The sequence below is a fragment of the Dipodomys spectabilis genome, unplaced genomic scaffold (genome assembly GCF_019054845.1).
Source record: "Dipodomys spectabilis isolate Male_0828 unplaced genomic scaffold, ASM1905484v1 ptg000175l, whole genome shotgun sequence".
Classification (NCBI taxonomy): domain Eukaryota; kingdom Metazoa; phylum Chordata; class Mammalia; order Rodentia; family Heteromyidae; genus Dipodomys; species Dipodomys spectabilis.
This window is the reverse complement of record NW_024870852.1, coordinates 10,827,106-10,845,063: the sequence shown is the minus strand read 5'-3', so window position 1 is coordinate 10,845,063 and position 17,958 is coordinate 10,827,106. Positions and strand designations below refer to the sequence as shown.

General features: G+C 52.6%; 1 protein-coding gene across 1 annotated transcript; it reads right to left on the bottom strand.

Moving 5' to 3' along the window:
* Positions 1 to 4,693: 4,693 nt before the first annotated feature.
* On the bottom strand, positions 4,694 to 17,649 carry Bpifb6 (BPI fold containing family B member 6). The gene is made up of 16 exons (XM_042694703.1): positions 17,622 to 17,649; positions 15,468 to 15,579; positions 14,002 to 14,101; positions 12,978 to 13,082; positions 12,366 to 12,515; positions 12,157 to 12,220; positions 11,659 to 11,719; positions 10,927 to 11,018; positions 10,102 to 10,278; positions 8,820 to 8,873; positions 8,269 to 8,442; positions 7,552 to 7,619; positions 7,148 to 7,193; positions 6,351 to 6,414; positions 5,442 to 5,518; positions 4,694 to 4,830 (listed from the first exon to the last, which is right to left on the bottom strand). Exons 2-16 carry the CDS (start codon positions 15,571 to 15,573, stop codon positions 4,798 to 4,800), a joined length of 1,371 nt encoding a protein of 456 aa, XP_042550637.1. The 5' UTR covers positions 15,574 to 15,579; positions 17,622 to 17,649; the 3' UTR covers positions 4,694 to 4,797.
* Positions 17,650 to 17,958: the final 309 nt, after the last annotated feature.

Genomic DNA, 17,958 nt, shown 5'->3' with positions numbered 1-17,958 from the left:
AGGGGTTTGAAATCTGGGCCTGGGCGCTGTCCCTCAGCTCTTCAGCTCAAGGCTAGTGCTCTACCACTTGAGCCACGGCGCCACTTCCGGTTTTCTAGCGGTTAATTGGAGATAAGTTTCACAGATTTTCTTACCCAGGCTGGCTTTGAACTGCAATCCTCAGATGTCAGCTTCCTGAGTAGCTAAGCTTAAAGCCACCAGCACCTGTCTGCCATACTTTTAAATAGGCAATAAGAACCAGGTGAAGGTAAAATCCACGTTAATACTGCAGTGTGTTTAACCTGTTATCACTTAACCTAGTCCCAACATCAAAGCATCAGTAAAGTGCTTTCGGTTGATTTTCTCCTGTTAAATTTTCCAAATCTGCTTATGGCACCCTCAAAATTAGACTTTGCCGTGGTTCAAGTGATTTCCCAGCTCTGGAAAGCACAAACTCACACCATGTGGCTAGTGGGAAGCTGGAGATGGAAATGAAGCAAGGACAGAGGCTCAGGAGCAGGGGCAGTGGATGGGTGGGATTCAAGGTAGAACTAGATTGGGGCTAGCAGGACCCTGAAGGACAAGAGGGAGAGGCCAGAAGGATCCCTGGGGGAGGGTGGGGCAGGAGAGACTGCCATTCACAGACAGCTACAGTGGTCCTTCCAGGAGCAGCCAGAGGCCAGTGGCAAATAGGGTGCCACATGGTTAGAAGGCTCTGCAGCAGCTGAGCCAAGCACCAGTGGCTCACGCCTGTAATCCTAGCTACTCAGGAGGCTGAGATCTGAGGATCGCGGTCAAAGCCATGAGACTCTTATCTCCAATTAACCACCAGAAAACCAGAAGTGGCACTGTGGCTCAAGTGGTAGAGCGCTTGCCTTGACCTAAGAGCTCAGAGACAGCACCCAGGCCCAGAGTTCAAGCCCCACAACCGACAAAAGAAAGAAAGAAAGAAAGAGAGAGAGAGGAAGGAAGGAAGGAAGAGGAAGGAAGAAAGAAGGAAGAAAAGAAAGAAAGAAAATAAAGGTTCTGCAGCGTACTCTCTGTAGTCTAGGAGTTTGTCTTTTATTCTTTCTCCTTCAGGAAGCCTTTCTGGCTCCCATCTAGATGAGTCCCTCCATGCCCCCACGGTCTCCTGCGCTTTCCTGTCTGGGAACCTGAGATAGGCTAGCAGTCACTATTTGTGTCTGTGTATCTGAGGGAGAGGGGAGGGAGGTGTCTGTATACCTGTCTCCTGGCTTCAGCTTGGGGAGACAAGGAGAGGATAGCGGTCACCTTATTCCCCTCAGCAGCCTCTGAACCCCTCACTCAGAGCCTCCTCCTTAGGCCACTCAACTTCCTATAAAATCAACCTTTTATTGAAATAGAAGAAGCAGACAGAAAGAGCAGTGGGAGAGGGGGCATGGTGTATGGTCCCATGAGGTTTCAGTTAAGCATCCAGAAGTACGCAGGAGTGACACACGCCAGGTCATTGCCCCCCAAGGTGACTGCTGTCTTGACACAAAGGAGAAGAGTCATGCGGGTACAGTGGTTGGGGGGCCTCGGCAATGCCCAGTTCTCCATGTGCACAGAATTCATCTGGTCGTGAGGGACAGTGGTGAGGTCTCTGTATATAAGTGCTGTGGCTCCATTCCTTGCATGTGTGTACCCCCCCATCCGGAGGCTCTTGTCCCCCCAGTTTGTTGACAATGATGATTAAAGCTTCTATGTGCATCTTGTCAAGGGTTTGGGGAACGTGTGTTTCATTGCTGATTTCTATTGGGCAAGCTGCCAGGAGCAGAATTGCTGGGTCACCATGGGCATGTGTGCTCAGCTGTACTACCAACACCATCACACACTGCTTCCTACAGAAGGCCTACGTGGGTCACTGCTTCCCCTCCCCAGCCTTGCCAGCCCTAGGCACTGCCAGTGCTTTGAAAACACTTGTTTGAAAAAGGAAGAAGGAAAGCTAATGCCTGGCATGTATTGAGTATTACCTGTGTACATCGCAGCTCACATGGGATCGCTTCTAGTCACCACGGCAACCCACAGAGGCCAACACCACCATCATGTTCTGTTCTTACTCCTAGGAGCCCTGGCTTGGCCACAAGCACAAAGGAGGCCAGCCAGGCCATCTGACTACACTTAGCATCCTAGCCACTGCCAGCCCAGACCCTTGGAAGGAAGAGAAATGCTACCCAACTTCTAGCCTGCCTGTCTCCTCTCTTCCTTCCAGACCAGCCCCTAGTGCTGCAACCCTGATTCAACAGGCTCTGGTGGGAAGTGAGGAGCAGCCAGGCCAGCTGTCCAGGACAAGGTGGTAGGCAGCTTGGTGGGGGCAATGGCAGTCATGGTAAGGACTGGCACAAGAGAGGAGAAACATCTGAGCATTACTTCCCAGAGGGGGCTCTATAGCCAGAGTTCCAGGGCTAGAGTTCCAGGACTCTGTTGCTCGCCATTGAGTAATATACCTCACAGAGTCTTCCCATCTGCCAAAGAACGGCTAATATTGATGATGTCCACCTGCACCTGACCTCTTCTGCGGGACGACCAGTGCTGGTTATGGACTATAGGGCATCAAGAGTGCCAGAGAGCTTCTGGGGAGGGGGACACTATGGAAGGCCCCCCTGGGGCACTGATGGACAGCAGGTGGGAAAGGGAGAGTGGGGGCAGGTAAAAGGTCACATGGTTCCCTCTTCTTAGGCTGGTGTTGACAGCCGCAGTCTCCAAAGGAAGTCCAGGCTCTGCTCCTTTCTCCCTCCATGACCTTGTGCCTCTGTTTCTTTAATGGTGTCATGGGCAGAATGTAGGGGAAAGGAGTTGGGAGGAGACTTGAATTCGGGCAGACATGTGCTGTGTGCCCCCAGGGCAGGCTGTTTCATCTCTCTGAGCCTCCTCTTTCTCACCTAGGGCTGGAGAAGTCCTAGAAAATGAGCAGTGCCCAGGAGCCAGGACAGAATGCCTATGGTGGCCTCCCCAAGGAGTGGGGACGCTGTGCTGGCCATGCCCCTGTTTTCCAGAGTAAGTCCAGAGTAGTGACCACTCAATGACTATTGAAATGTTTAATCAGAGCATTGGGCCCCTTTGCCATTGTAAAGATGGGGAAACAGGCCCAGAGAGAAGCTGCAGTTTGTCCTTGCCCATACAGTGTCCAAAGTCTGGCAGGAACACAGGCTTTCCCTCCCTAACAGCACTGTGCCTCAGTCTCCCTCCCTGACAACTTGGCTTCTGCAAAGAGATCTCAATCTCAAAGCTGTTGGTGGCCAGGAGTGTACTGTTGAACATACAGGGTGGAGCTGGGCATGGGGCGGGGGGTTAGGGGGTGGAGGTGGGGAGCCTCCGATGTGCCCAGGGTCAGGTGTCACCACCCAGAGATTACCCAGGTGCCTTACCTGCCAGGTCTGCCTCAAGGCAGCCATTGTCCCAGTGCTGGAACGGTGACAACTGACAGGCTTAGCTTGATGGCATCCGGGCCACCCTCCTGTGGCATGGGCTCGTGCCAGGCTGGCTAGTACCCAGTCCATATGCTAGGATCCTAGAGGTGCCTGGGCACTGGTTTCCTGACCTGACACAAGTATGTGTGTGACCAGGCAGGGCCCATCTAGGCCATCTCCAGGGCAGGAGACCACTGGTTCGAGGAAACCCTGAGGTACATTGCTTTCCAAAGTCATGAGTTGTGTGTGTTTTTTATATTCTATTAAGTGGTACTGCTTTTTCAGGGTCTACATTTAATTTAATTATGTGTAAATACACATTTAGACTAAGAAGAGTCTATTGAAGAATAATTAGGCCCAGCAGGCTTCGAGGAAGAGGACTTTCCTGACAGATGTGAGGCCCTGGGTCTGATCTCCAGCAATGCCAAAAAAAGTTAATGACAATAGTGGTATGTGTCCAAAGGAGATAAATGTCAGGGGGCTGACAGTCACATGAGTGTGAGACATGACACACCCTGGTCGTAAGTGTGTGAGCATGGGAGCCCATAGACTCCGTGGCTCACACAGAGACCTCCATCGCCGGCCTCTGTGTGTCTAAATCCTCCCAGGCCCCTGAAAGTGGGCTCTCTCTCTCTCTCTCTCTCTTTCTTTCTCTCTCTCTCTCTCTCTCTCACACACACACACACACACACACACACAAACACACACCATACACATATAGTATACAGCTACACCCTGGCATAAAGAAAGTGTTCATAGCTCCCTCTGCCTCAGAAACCCACCCAAACTAACACTTGCCAAGCTTTCTGTGTGCCAGGCACTGTCCTAAAGGACACACTGAACTGTGATCTCATTGATGAATCTTCACAATGGCCCTGGGAGATTGCTACTTCATCCCCAGGTTTATCAGCCAGGAAAGCGGGCTCTTACTGGTGAAGTGCTGCCCAGGCCACAGCAGAGTGGAGGCAGAGTCAAGACATGAACTCAGGCCACAAGCCAGTCTGCTCACTCTGAGCCTCAGCTTTCTGATTTGTGTAACCTTGAACAAGGTCACTGGCTACCTGTGCTTTGATTTCCTCACCATCAGGTGGTTGTGTGGGTTAGATGACTAGTGCATGCTCTGAGCTGGGCAGCCATCAAGTACAAGCTGCATCCACTGCCTCCCAGACCCCAAAGCCCACCAAAGGGCCAGAAAAGCCACACATTGGTTTGCTACAATGAAAAGACAGAAACATGGCATGTTGGTAAGGGCCTTTCTTCTGTTTATTGTGAGGCCCCCAACCCAGGCCTGTTCTGCTCACAACCTGGCCAGGAAAGCAGCCACTGTGGGAGAAGACCTGCCCAGCAGCTCTGCTCAGGGGCTTCTCTGTGGTATGCTGTGGACAGCTGGCCAGGGATCCTGCTGCGGTCAGTCCAGCTTCAAGTCCAGCACCAGGGCGTTCTGATAGGAGAAAGGGACAGGAGGTGGGGATGAATGAGGAGCATTGGCAGAGGCCTCCAGGCCCAGAGATGAGATGGAATCAGGCCAGGGCTGGGAAATGGAATTCAGTGCAGTGTTTAAATAAATCCTGAAGCAGACTTGCCTTGGACCCAGGGAAGCCCCTTCACCTCTCTGAGCCTGTTTCCTCAAAACCCCTCTTCCCAGAGCGGAGAGATTAGATGAGAGAAATATACACTTAGTACTCCAGGCGCAAAGCCTAGCATGCAGTGAAAGCTTATACTTATTGAGCACTTACTTTTGCCTCTAGGTGACTTATCTAAATAACTCCTAACAGCTCTATGGGGTGGATGCCTACATTTCCATCTCTGTTTCAAGCACAGGAAAATGGAAGCATAGAGAGGTCATGTCATTTTTCCAGGTGGCAGAACATGAGTGTCAGTCTCCTGGTCAAGGAGGCTCTGAGGGCCAGGCTCCGGCTCTCCAAATTGATTGGAATTGATGGTTTCCTGTCCTCTGATCCCACCCCTTCCTGTCTGAGAGAGGCGGACTCCTGCTCATCACTCACGGGCAAACATGTTGATTGACATGACCTTCCCAACCCCTCCCCTCACCTCTACTATGTTCATTTCAGCCAGGTTGTAATTGATAGCCAGAAGGTCTGGCAGTGGGAATCCCACTTGGAGTACATCTGAGAAATACAAAAGGAGTCATCTCAGCTGGACTTCTCTGCCACCATTAAGAGCTTCTCAGACAAAGGGTGAACAAATGCAGCAGTGGTACTCATTGGACACTGTGAAAAATAAACTATACAATTTGTGAGCAGGGACAGGAAGGAAAAACTGGGAGAGAGCAAGGGAAGGGGTGACATTGTCCAAAAAGCAACGTACTTTTTGCTTGCCTTGCATGCATGAGGCCCTGGGTTTGATTCCCTAGCACCACATAAGGAGAAAAAGCCACAAGTGGCACTGTGGCTCAAGTAGTAGAGCACTAACCTTGAGCTGAAGAGCTCAGGGTCAGTGCCCAGGCCCAGAGTTCAAGCCCCACGACCAACAACAACAACAAAAAATGTACTCTCTACCTGACTTATGTAACTGTAACCCCTCTGTACATCACCTTTACACTAACAATTTAAAAATTATTTTAAAGCTGCCCAGAGCAGAGTGGTGTGGGAAGTAGTGCAGTGCTTGATTTGTAATGCCTGCCAGCAGCACCAGCAGAGAAGCATGGGATCTGCCAGGTGTTTACTCCCTGCCCCACCCCCACGCCAGCCCCAGCAAAGTCTCATCATGATGTGAAGTCAAGAATCAGAGTACAAAGTATGGGACAGAGTTTCATCCTCAAGCCCTCAAAGGGACACAAAAACTACATTAGAGGGCTTGGGGTCTAGCTCAAGTGGCTGAGCTCCTGCCTAGCAAATATACCCTGAGTTCAAACCATAATACCATAAAAATAAAAATAAGACCAATTTTCAGCCTCCCCATTCTGGAGGGTCCCTTCTTGGCTCCTGTGGGCGTGCTCACCATTCACCCTGGGGAGATAGGCTTCTTGGAGGTAGTCAGTGGTGAAGCCAGTTAAGTCCTTGGCCTGGAAGAGGAAGAAGGGGAGAAGACACCCATAAGCTGGCATCCATTGTCCTGCCATGCAGTCCAACCAGCTCCACACATCTTTTGTTGGAGATGTCTTGTGGCTTTGTGGCTTGTCCAGCAAGCATCAAACCCAGGTTGTGTGGCTACAGGCCCGTGCCCGTCATCTCTGTTTATCTCTGTGGGACTTGGGTTAGGCTGCAAGAATCTGGACACTCAGGAGACATAAAGGGATCCATTTCTACTCTGATAGAAAGCTCGGGGCTTTGCTCAGCCTGTCTGTGCCTACGAGCATGGGATGTGGTAGCCCCTGCTTATGGGCTTTCCGTGTGGGTTAAACAGTACAAAATAAAAAAAAAGACAGATCGTGTGATGTGAGTGTGGCTGTGTTATTACTCACACCTGCTGTGTTCAGGTCTGTGTTGGGTCCTAGAAAAATCACAGCTTGGCCAACCAAGGCCAGCTTAGCCCTCCACTACCCATCTGGTTGTTTTAAAAATCAATCCAGGGAGATGTCCAGGTTCTGGCTACAAAAGGAAACAGGGACTCAGAGAGGTTAAGAGGCCTTTCCCCAGGTCACAGAGCAAGTCAGAGACTCCCTCAAGCCTCTTGATGGGCTTGCTTTTGCACTCTCGCTCCCATCCCCAGAGCCTCTCCCCTGCAGGCCCACCAGGGAACAGGCCTAGTCTTGCCCTCCAACTGGGGAGGCAGAAGAAGCACTTTGGAATGCTTACATTAAAGTCACCAACTGATGAGGACCCCCGGGACAGGCCCAGTAATCTGTGGGGAAGGAAAAGCCGGGCAGGGGATGAGGGAGGGGATGATGGTCAGACTCAGTGACCCCATGCTGAAAAAGAGGATCCTGAAGGCTCTCAACCTTGCCCCCACCCCCACCCCCAGGCTGCAGGTACTCCTGAGTTCCTACATGCACGCCACCTGTGACAGGATACTGGTCACCTGTCATTAGCGCCCATTTCGTCTCCATCGCTCCTATCACTGAACTCCTCAGCACCTCCTCAGGCTGGCCCTGCACTGCCCTGGGGACCCCTGTCATGTCAAGCACGAAGGAGCTCATAGCTCTGTAACCACCAGCCTCAGGTCCTTGCAGGTCACAGGGTGGGAGCACCCCTTCTCCTACCTGTCCAGAGAGGTAGTCATCTGTAGTCGATTCTCATGCACTGAGTACTGGACATTCAGACTGAAGTGCTGGCAGGGAAGAAGCAGGGAGAAGACAGTGCACCCTCCCTGCACCTGGACATCATGACCACCACTGTCCATCCTGCCCCCCCCAGCCCCAGGAACTTAGCCCTGCAGCCTTCCCATACCCTAGCCCAGGATCCTTGTCCCCTCTTGTCCTGGATTAAGACAAAACCTCCCAACCTATCTGACACCGTGGTGGGTCCCTGCACACACTGGGCTATGGCTCTAGGTCTTTACTCATGCTCTACCCTCTGTTTGGGGTATCCCCAGCCGAGTCAGTCCCCCCTGACCTGCTCCTCCTCAAAACAGAACTCAGCTAGCACCTCATCTAGGAAGTCCTTTGTGACTTCTCCAAAGTAGATTTGGGGCCTCTCTGGGCTTGTGTAGTTCCATTTTTGGGGTCCCTTCACTGCCCTGTTGCTGCTAAGGAATGTTGGAGAGAGAGAAAAGGGAGGAGAGAGGGCCTGGTGTGCTGATCACGCCAGCCGTTTACAGGTGCAGCGGCAGAGTCAAGGACCAGGCATCGGGTAAGAGTGTATGGAGGTCAGGCACACTGTGGATATGAACCAAGGACCCTAGCATTCATTTCTTGTCTGTCTAGTAAAGTGCACCCTCCTAGCCTGGAACATGCATGCTGAGAGCAGACTGCACTCACCGTCTCCAGGAGAAAAAGAGACACGGGGGCCTTGCCCTTGCGCTTAGCTGCAAACATCTCCAGAGTGCCATGGAGGTGCAGCAGACTCTTGCCGGGCTCCATGGTGACCTTGGGGGGCTTCTTTATCCTGATCTGGGTCACCAAGCTCTTTGACTTGGGATAGGCCTCAGCCACCTGCAGAAACCAGGACATTCCACTGAGGACCAGTCCTGAAACCCATGGTTCCCATTACATTCGAGAGTCCTTCTTACAATAGGCACTTTCTACCACAGACACAGGCAGTAAGGTGGGCACAAGCCAGGGCTCCCCATCAGGAAACAAAAGGAGCAAATCACACCGCTGGCTAATTCTCTATTGGATGTAGGATGGATAGTCCGTGAAGGCTGGGCCTTCTTATGCTAGACCCAAAGAGTACTTTATGGAGACATGGAGATGTCTCCACAGTGGACTGGTGATGTGGGGTATTGCAAAGCTACCTCCCAGGTCCTTTCCCTTCATGTAGAGGGCAGGCCAGAGTGCTGCAGTCACAGTGGGAAGTGGGGGACACTCACTTGTGGAATGAAGCCAGCCAGGGTCTTTGTGGTTTGTGGGGGAAGCTCACCAATCTACAAAATCAAAGTCAAAATGAGGGTGACTGGAGCTCCCAGCCCATCCTAACAACCATCCTCTGGCTCAAGATCCCTGCACACACACACACACACACACACACACACACACACACACACACTGACCTCTCCACTTGACCAACTGGATAAGGAGCTTCTGGGTGACTCAGAACACGCCCTACACCTTCCAGTGTCCATGGCTCTCAGCACAAGGTCAAACAGAGAATATTGGAGGGAAGAGCCGGGGAGAAATGTGAGAATAGACGGATGGTGAATGGAGGGAGGGTTTGTAGATAGGAGGGTTTGTAGAGGGATAGGGAAGTGGATAAACAGATGAGTGAGTGAAGGGGTGGAAGGATGAATGAATGGGTGGAAGGATGAATGGATAGATAGAAGGATGAATGAATTGGTAGGAGGGGGAATGGGTGGATGTGAGGGTGAATTGGTGAGTGGGAGGGGGAATGGGTGGGTGGGAGGATGAGTGGAGGGTGGGAGGATGAGTGGATGGGTGGGAGTATGGATGGATGAGTGGGAAGGTGAATGAGTGGGAGGGTGGATAGATGGTTAGGGAGAAGATGAATGATGGTTGGGAAGATGAATGGATGAGTGAGAGGATGGATGGGTGGGAGAATGAATGGGTGAGTAGGAGGAGGAATGGCTGAGCTGTGGGATGATCGGGTGAGGGGGTGAATAGATGGTTAAGTGTGAATGGATAGGTGAGGGTGGATGAACAGAGGATGAAAAGAAAGTGATGGCCGGGCACCGGGGGCTCACGCCTGTCATCCTAGATACTCAGGAGGCTGAGGTCTGAGGATCACGGTTCAAAGCCAGCCTGGGCAGGGAAGGCTGTGAAACTCTTATCTCCAATTAACCACCAGAAAACCAGAAGTGGTGAGGTGGCTCAAGTGGTAGAGCACTAGCCTTGAGCTGAAGAGCTGAGGGAAAACGCCCAGGCTCAGAGTTCAGGCCCCATGCCCGAGAAAGAAAAGACAGAAAGAAAAAGAAAGAAAGAAAATAAAAACATGAAAAGAAAGTGATGGCTGGCCAAACCACTAAATAGGTGGCCACATGGACAGTTGGATGCATGGATGGGTAGAGGCGGTCACATGGACCCAGGGGTGAATTGACCACAGAACCTGCAGCCACCCTGGCATCTCCCAATGCCAGTGTTACCCACAGCCCCTGGGGGACACACTAGGCAGTTGGGGAAGAGGCACTGGACAGTCACCTTCTTGCCCTTGATTTTCACATCCAAGGACTTCTGCAGAAGCGCCAGCTCCGCGGTGAGGAAGGCAGCTGACAGCAGCAGCTGTGACGAGTCTTTGACAGAGTCCTCGGGGAACCCGGGTGCCACCCCGTCGCCATCAACCTGGATGGCCTTGCCCTTCTGAGGCTGCACCACGGTCTGAGGGAGGGACATGGTGGTGAGGGGCTCTGCGGGGCTGGGCCTCCGCACTCCAGACTGATAAAGGCTCAAACCAAGCTACACATCAGCAAGTCAGGACAGCCATGGGACTTCCCGGCACACAGGAAGGTAGACCGAAGCCTTAGGAGGCAAGGGAGTCAACCACTAGTCCCCTGGCAATTCCCCTTAGGAGAGCTTTGCCCATCTCGCTGGTCTAACTCTGACTTCTGGAGCTCTCATTTCTCCAGAACACAATTTCTGGTGTCCCGGGCCAGGGGTGGGGGTGGAGTGGGAGGGTGGGGAGACTTCCCAGGAAGATGACTTTGCAGGACTCAACTCTCCATCCTTAGAAAAAGATGCATCTCCCTTGTCACCTCACCCAGTAAGAGCCCAGATCTGCCTCCAGCTTATGGGGTCCGCACCAAAGCCCACCTCCCCTGAGTCTCAGTCAGCAACAATATCTGCACAGGAGCCACTTATAGCAGGAAGCAGACAGCCCTGGGAGAAACCCCCATGTGGAGATGGTAACCCCCAAATCAGTGGAGACACAGGGGCCTACGCTGAACACAGAGGGTTCCAGCCTTAGAGGATGTCTTCCCACCCTCTTCAGCCCCCGCCCAGCACTTCCACCTGAGCCTCACAACTTACGTTGAAGTCCACCTGGATGTGGCTGGCAGTGGTGGCCGGTGAGGATGCCAGGACGTATTGGACCGTGCCCATCTGGCCCACAGGCAGGACATCTGTGCAGAGGACCCTCCATTCAGGCGCAGACCCCAGAGTAGGTGCTAGCCCAAAAAGCCACCTGCTTCTCCCCATGTCCCTCTCTGGGACCCCAGGCAAACTACCCAGCTTCTCTGAGCCTCAGGAAGGACAGCTGCGGGGTGGAGGCAATGGCGCCTGGCAGGAAAGAAATCGTACCACTCTGCCAGCCTGGGTCTCACTGAGCAGTGGAGCGGATAGGCTGTTCCACAGACAGCAAGCCAAGGCTCAGAGGATGCAGTGACTTTTCTCCTGCGCCACCCCCCTTCATTGCTGGCGACATGAGTCTGCTACTGAGATTTCCTTTCCCCCACACTGGGCCCAAAAATAAGAGAGGCAGCAGTTGTTAGGCATTCCCACTTCAGAGATTTCTTGGCAGGACATAGAGCTTAGGGATACAGGCAGAGTGGCTGCTGGCTGGAGCTCTGGTTGCAAAGATGAAGGAGAGGACCCTATTGTCTCTCAGGGCCTCAGTTTGACAACTGGGCAGTAGGAGACACCATGATCTCAGCCATCCTCTAGTCCACCGGCTGGGCTGGACTAGAGGATGGGTTAGGAAGGCAGGGGTATCTAGCTGTGCCAGTGACCTGGGTAGGGGCAGGTGTGGCCAGGGATGCTCACTGTGCATGCTGGCCCACTTCTTGTTCACATACACCAGGACCGCGTCAATGGCTGGGCACATCTGCAAACAGAGAAGGCACTGGGCTGCCAGGGCTCTGCCTGAGGTCTACATTCATCACAGCTCAGGAGAACTCTCTGAAGAGTCCAGAGAGCCTTGACGGGACTAGAGGTGAAACAGAGGCTCCAAGTCCCATAGAAAGTCAGCAGCATGGAAATCAAGACTAGTGTTCAGGTCTGACCACAGTTTGCAACGTGCTTGAACTCATCCCCCAGGGTCTGGTCAAGCTACACAAGTTTAGCAAGCTGGAACACATGGGATCCTGTTTCCTTTGCCTGTGTGCATGGCAGACATCACTAGATGATCACAGCACCTCCTTCCCCTAAGCTAGACAGCTATCATCAATCAGTCCAGATCTGTGGCTAAGGGAAAGTGCCTTGCCCTCGCTGGCTGAAGCAATGCCAGCAAGGGGAGGCAGGGGCTCACCCCAGGTCACTTACCAGGTCGGGGAGGACTTTGTGCAGGGTGCTGTCTATGAACTTGTTGATCACCTTGGGCATCATGCTAGATACATGCAGCAAGGAAGATGAACAAGTGCATCAATGACAGGAAGGGAGGAAGAGGACATAGAGGAACATGATTTTGGAAGTTCGAAGACTCAGAAAGGGGGACAGTTCCCGCCTTCCTCCCCAGCCACCAAGCCCCTCACTTGCTAGGCAGGTTGGTCTTCACGCTGCCCAAAATGATCTTACAGTCCTCGCTTTTGAACATGGGGAGGCTTGCCTCCTCATCTTGCAGAAGCCGGTTGGTGGCTGTGATGTTCAGAACCACAGTGATCTCCATGTTGGCCCCTGTGAAGCTGGAGAATGGAGCAGGCGGGCACTGTGAGTTTCTCTGCCATTCAGGCCACCATCCCCATTACCCTCTGTGCCCAAAATCTCAGCATCTCTTAGAGGGGGAGAAAGGGAGGGGCCATCTCAGCAAGACAGAAAAGAGGATGGGACCTCTCCAAGTCATATAGTCAGACTTGCACATCTCTTCTTGCTCTGGTGAACTCCTATATAACCTTCAAAACTGTCCAGCTATTATCACCTCCCCAAAGCTTTTCTTATCCTCTTCCCCGTTTCCCCTTCCTCCCCCTCCATTTTTAGACCAATTGTTCTGCCTGAAGTTATCTTGCTCTGGAGCCCATCAAAGTAAGAACCAAGTCTACAACATAGCACCCAGATAGTACCCAGCAGATGCACAGTAAATGTGTATCTAAAGGAGAGACAAGATGGCCTTCCTTCCCCTCTTTCTTCCCCTCCCCTGCCATGCTCACCTCTTGCCGGTGATGGTCATGCCTGTGGACACACACTGGAAAATGCCCACTCCAGGTACAAAGTTCAATGTGATGACGGGTACAAGGACGTCTTTGACCTTCACGCTGGAGGGAGAGGCATGCACAACTCTAAGGTCTGATTAGGCAGCACCTGGGCCCTCGGCCCACTCTCTACCACTCTGCTGATGCCTGTGGGTAAACCTCTCCTGTGCCACAGGGATGGGGAGACTAGCCTGTCTTGTAGGGCCATCAACAGAAGGCTAGACAGGTAAGGTTATTCTCAGGGCTGGTTGCATGACCTTGGGCTGTTCTGTTTCCATTTGTGGGCCTCACTTTCCCGATCAACAAAACAGGAAGGTTTGCATAGATCTGGGTTCATCGACGGTGGCATTCTTGATATTCCTGTGTGTTGTAGGATGTTTCCTAGCAGCTCTGATCTCGACCCATGGATGCCAGTAGCACTCTCACACAGAAATCTTGACACCAAAAGATATCTCCAGATATTGACAGATGTCCTCCTGGAGGCACAATGGCCTTTGATTGAGAACCACCGGTAAAGATTCTGGATAGCAAAGTGTGGCATCCATACCTCCTCTTCCCATACAACCTGAGCTCTGAACAGACATTGCTAATCAATCACACACCTGTTCCTGCTGAGTCCAGGCAGTACCTGAGAGCTTTCCCCCAAACATCAGTCCAGGCAGCCCCTTTGGATCAATCCCCTACAACACTTAACAACAGCAGATTATTGAAACCTTCTGGCTCTACCAGTTGAGGGTTTTTTCACTTAACTGGAATACATTCAGTAACATTCAGTGGCTGCATGCAGGGAGTTAGAGCTTGGCTTTTCTTCCTCAAAGGGACCCTAGGCAAGAATCCTCTGTAGGGGATGACCATAGTCACATGGCAAGACAGCCCAAGGCAGAAAAGAGGTCTGAGCCTGTACCAGTGGATTTTCCAGGCCTTGGATGCCACAATGAGGCCAGCTCTTTGCCTGGTCCAGTCATCCCCTTCCCCTGCTTACTTGCTGAGGCCTTTGATAGGTTTGGCCCCTGGTCGCTTTGCACCAGCCTCGGCTGCCATCTTCTCCAGGATGTGACTCTCCTCCATGGCACTCTGGACTTCTGCAGGGAACAGGGTCAGGAGGCACTCAGCTGGGCTCCCCGCTGCTCCGCTGCCCTGCACCTATCTCTTGTGCATCCCAGACCACTTCCCAGCACTGCAGTGCAGTAACAAATGAGGGAGGGGTGGGGTGGGAGCCACAGCAGGAACCATAACTGCAGGAACCCTAGAGGGGTTCAGGCCCAGAAAGGAAGAGCTGGGCAGGCAGACAGGAAAGACAGGTATCTTTCTGGTTCTAGGAGGAGGAAGAGCAGGAGAAAGAGGAAGAAGAGGAGGAAGAGAAGGAGGGTCCTGGGCAGAGGGCTGGCAACGGCAAAGGAGAGGAGAGATTGGGAGAGTGAGAATTCTGAAAGTAAGACACACAGGGAACCAAGTTTGAGACCTTGAATGCCAGGCTCAGGCCGTGGCTTCTGGGGCCCAAGCCCTCCCAGACTGGGTGCCAAATGGGTTCATCTGAGACTTTGTTAAAAGGCAGGTTCTAGATAGCTAGAGATGCCAATTCCCCTGCTCCAGACATCCCAATCCCAGATGAGACCCTGCCAGAAACCTCTCCAAGATGGCCACAGATTTGTTTCCAGAAAGGAGACAAATACTGAAATGAGTTGTCCTAGCTTTTCATGCCTGAGCTCAACTCTGTCCATCTCCCGGTGGCCATGGAAGAGGTTGGAAAATTAATTTTACTGAGGATTCCTCACAGTGTAGGGGTGCTAACTTCTCATTGGATTCTACCAGGTGAAGGCTGCTGCCTTATTTCATATCTTTGTTTTTTTTTTGTGCCAGTCCTGGGGCTTGAACTCAGGGCCTGGGCACTATGCCTGAACTTTTTGGCTCAAGGCTAGCCACAAGTCCACTTCCTCCTTTTTTGTTGTTGTTGTTGGTTAATTGAAGTTAAGAGTCTCACAGACTTCCCTGCCAAGGCTGGTTTGGAACCACAACACTCAGTTCTCAACCTCCTGAATAGCTGTTTCATATTTCTTTATCTTTACAGATGGACAAATAGCAACACAGAAAGCTGCCTGAAGTCAAACAGCAAGTTGTTGGCAGAGCTGGGATTTGATCCCCAGTCCGACACCTCCATAGCTCATGTGTGATCATCAACCCCTGTCATCAGAGCCAAGGAGGGACTCTGAGAAAATGCAACTTCTATAGCTCTAACGTAAACCCTAACGTAAGGGCACTAGGGAACATCATTTCATTTGCCCTGGTCCTCAATTTCCCCCTCAGCAAAATAGGAGAATCATAGGAACACATTGCTTATAAAGTTGGTTTGCCGACCACAGGGTGCTAAGACCCAACAAACATAAGCAGTCACTGCCTGCCGCCTGCCCTGCGCCCACTCCTGCCCCCGACCCAAGCCCGCAATCTCACCATGATTCAGGATGTCCATGCCCAACCGCAGCAGTGCCCCAGGCTCCGCCCGAATGCCAGTCAGCAGGCCACAGAGGGCCAGACACAGACACAGGATCTGCAGCATCTCCACCTAGATCCGGGGACCCTGATTAGGTGTGGTCCACCAGGACTTGTGGCCCTGGAGATCACCTGTGCTCAGAGCCGATGGGACTCTTTTGGCTGCAGTTGGGGTCCAGGAGCCCCAGGACTCCAGACAGCATAAAAAAATGACAGCAGCTTTTCACCTCAGCAGAGCATATCCCTCTCTGGGCCTCAGTGTCTCTATGGGCCAGATGCCTCTCTGACCAGCCTGTGACACAAGCCAGTGGACGTGCGCATGAGTTTGAGGCAGCTCACCGGGGAGTTCTAACCTGCCTGCTCCGGGGACACCCCTTCCCCTCCTGCAGGGCCCCCTTCCTCCTCACATCCCTTCCTCACCACCTCCAAAATCTCAACCCACTTCCAAAGGTCTCCTGAAACATGGTGTCACCACTATGGAAACTGAGGCACGTACAGGGTCTCTTAGCCGGTGCACAGTAGGCTGAATAAAAAAACCTCCCACTGGGAGTGTGGCTTAGTGGTAGAGTACTTGCTTTGTATGTATGAAGCCCTGGGTTCAATGCCTCCATACCACATATACAGCAAAGGCTGGAAGGGGTGCTGTAGCTCAAGTGGTAGAACCTTGAGCCAACTGGGGGGGAGGACAACAAAAACACCTTCCACCCCAGACCCTTCAAAGATTTCCCTCTCAGAAAAATCCCTACTCCACTTGAACTCCCCCCAAAAATCTCTGCCTTTACTTACCAAGACCTGAAATTCTCCCAATCAGGGGCCAAGCGTGGAGTGTGGGTTTGAGCTTTGGGTGAAAGGAATCAAAGAGGGCCCATGGCAGCGGGGCCAGCGTCAGCCTGGAGAGACTGGGCTGTAGCTGGACTTGAGCCGACTGTAGACTCAAGCACCAGAGCTCCTCTGAGTCTCAGGATGGGCCTTCCCATGCCCCACCTGGGCCAAGCCTACCTCATACCCATCCACCCTCCATCAGCTTGCCTTGACTGGAAGCCTCCTGTGTGCCAGGCAGGGGGAGCTGCCTGATGTCCCTCCCACAGGCCTGCCTCTCCTGAATCTTAAAGTATGGACAGGGAGGATGGTGAGAAGGGCTGGAATGGGGTCAGGGTCAAGGTGGTCAGGAGGAAGGACTCTCAGAGGTGAAGGTGTGTACGGGGAGACCCAAAGCGTAGGAGGGAACCCAAGTACAAAGAACCACTAGCTGAAATCAGGACCTATTTCTCCTGCCCCAACCAATTTCTTAGTGTTCTCTGGGCTCCTGTGGAGAGATGTGGGGAGGGGTTGCTTATAGCTGTGAACTCCAGGATGTCTTCAAAGCTCTGTTCAGGGCAACAGGCTAGAAGATGTCCTGCGGTCTCCTCCCACCCTGGCCCATCTCACAGGGGCCTACAAAACCCAGCCCCAGCTCTCATTCCCAAGGCTAGAGCTAATGCCAAGATCCCGGCTGCTCCAGGCAGGAGGTCCAGCTGTACAGGACAGGGATTTTCACTAAGAATGACACATGACAGGTGGACATGGTTGTCTAGGTGTTTCTAGGGAGCAACGGTTCATTCCAGGGTTCGGTTTCTGATTGTGCTTTTACCTCATCTTCCTTCCCTCCACCCATCCATAACCTGCTCCCCCTTGAGGCCTCATTTCAGCCCTTACCTCCTTGGCCAGGAAGCCTTCCTCAACCTCCAGATGCCGCCATGCTCAAAACCACAATTCGAACCTGACCATCGATAGAGCCCACCCACCCATGGTGAGCGTCCCCTGCCATTCCACCTGTGGCCTTTGCTCCTGTTTTTCTCCCTACTGGGAGCCCGACCTGTACCTAGATACCCTGGTACAGCCTGAGGTTCCACATCTTGCTTCCCCTCAGCCCCAAATGGAGCCCAAGGAGGGCGATGCCCTGCTGTCACCTTGATCTTTTCACATCTAACAGGGCCATGCCTACAAGCCATTTGTTCACACCACCAATTAGATGCGACCTCATCCCCTGTCTAGGCCTCGGTTTTCTTATCTGTTCAATGGCAGGTCTGGATGCAGCACCCTGCAGAGCGTCCCAAGTGAGAGAATCTCTCTTACCTTGTGAAACTCAAGGAAGTCCTGCAGATGGCTGACCTTGTCTCCTGACCCTGAGACGAGGAAGCCCTTATATTCAGGAGGCTGATTAGCCGCTTGGATAATTAAGGGTTTAATAAGGGCTAGATAATTATCTAGAGGCCCCGGTGCTCACGTGGGGTTCAGTCTGTTCCAATGTAAATAGCACAGACAGCGAGGGTAGCTGTACAAGAGGAGGCACTGGGGACATCAGAGCCCTCCACATCCCCTCTCTCCGCCAGGGCTGAGCAAACAGAAGGCACACATGGACTCCTTCCGCTGATATTGATTAAGCACCTACTGAGTGCCGGGCCAGGGTAGA

Excerpts from the sequence above, each read along its gene's own strand:
- Bpifb6 (XM_042694703.1), bottom strand. The coding sequence starts at position 15,573 with ATGCTGCAGATCCTGTGTCTGTGTCTGGCCCTCTGTGGCCTGCTGACT. Across the intron at positions 11,720-12,156 it reads ACAAAGTCCTCCCCGACCTG|ATGTGCCCAGCCATTGACGC; the intron begins GTAAGTGACCTG and ends CTCTGTTTGCAG. Across the intron at positions 8,443-8,819 it reads TGGCTGGCTTCATTCCACAA|GTGGCTGAGGCCTATCCCAA; the intron begins GTGAGTGTCCCC and ends TGGTTTCTGCAG.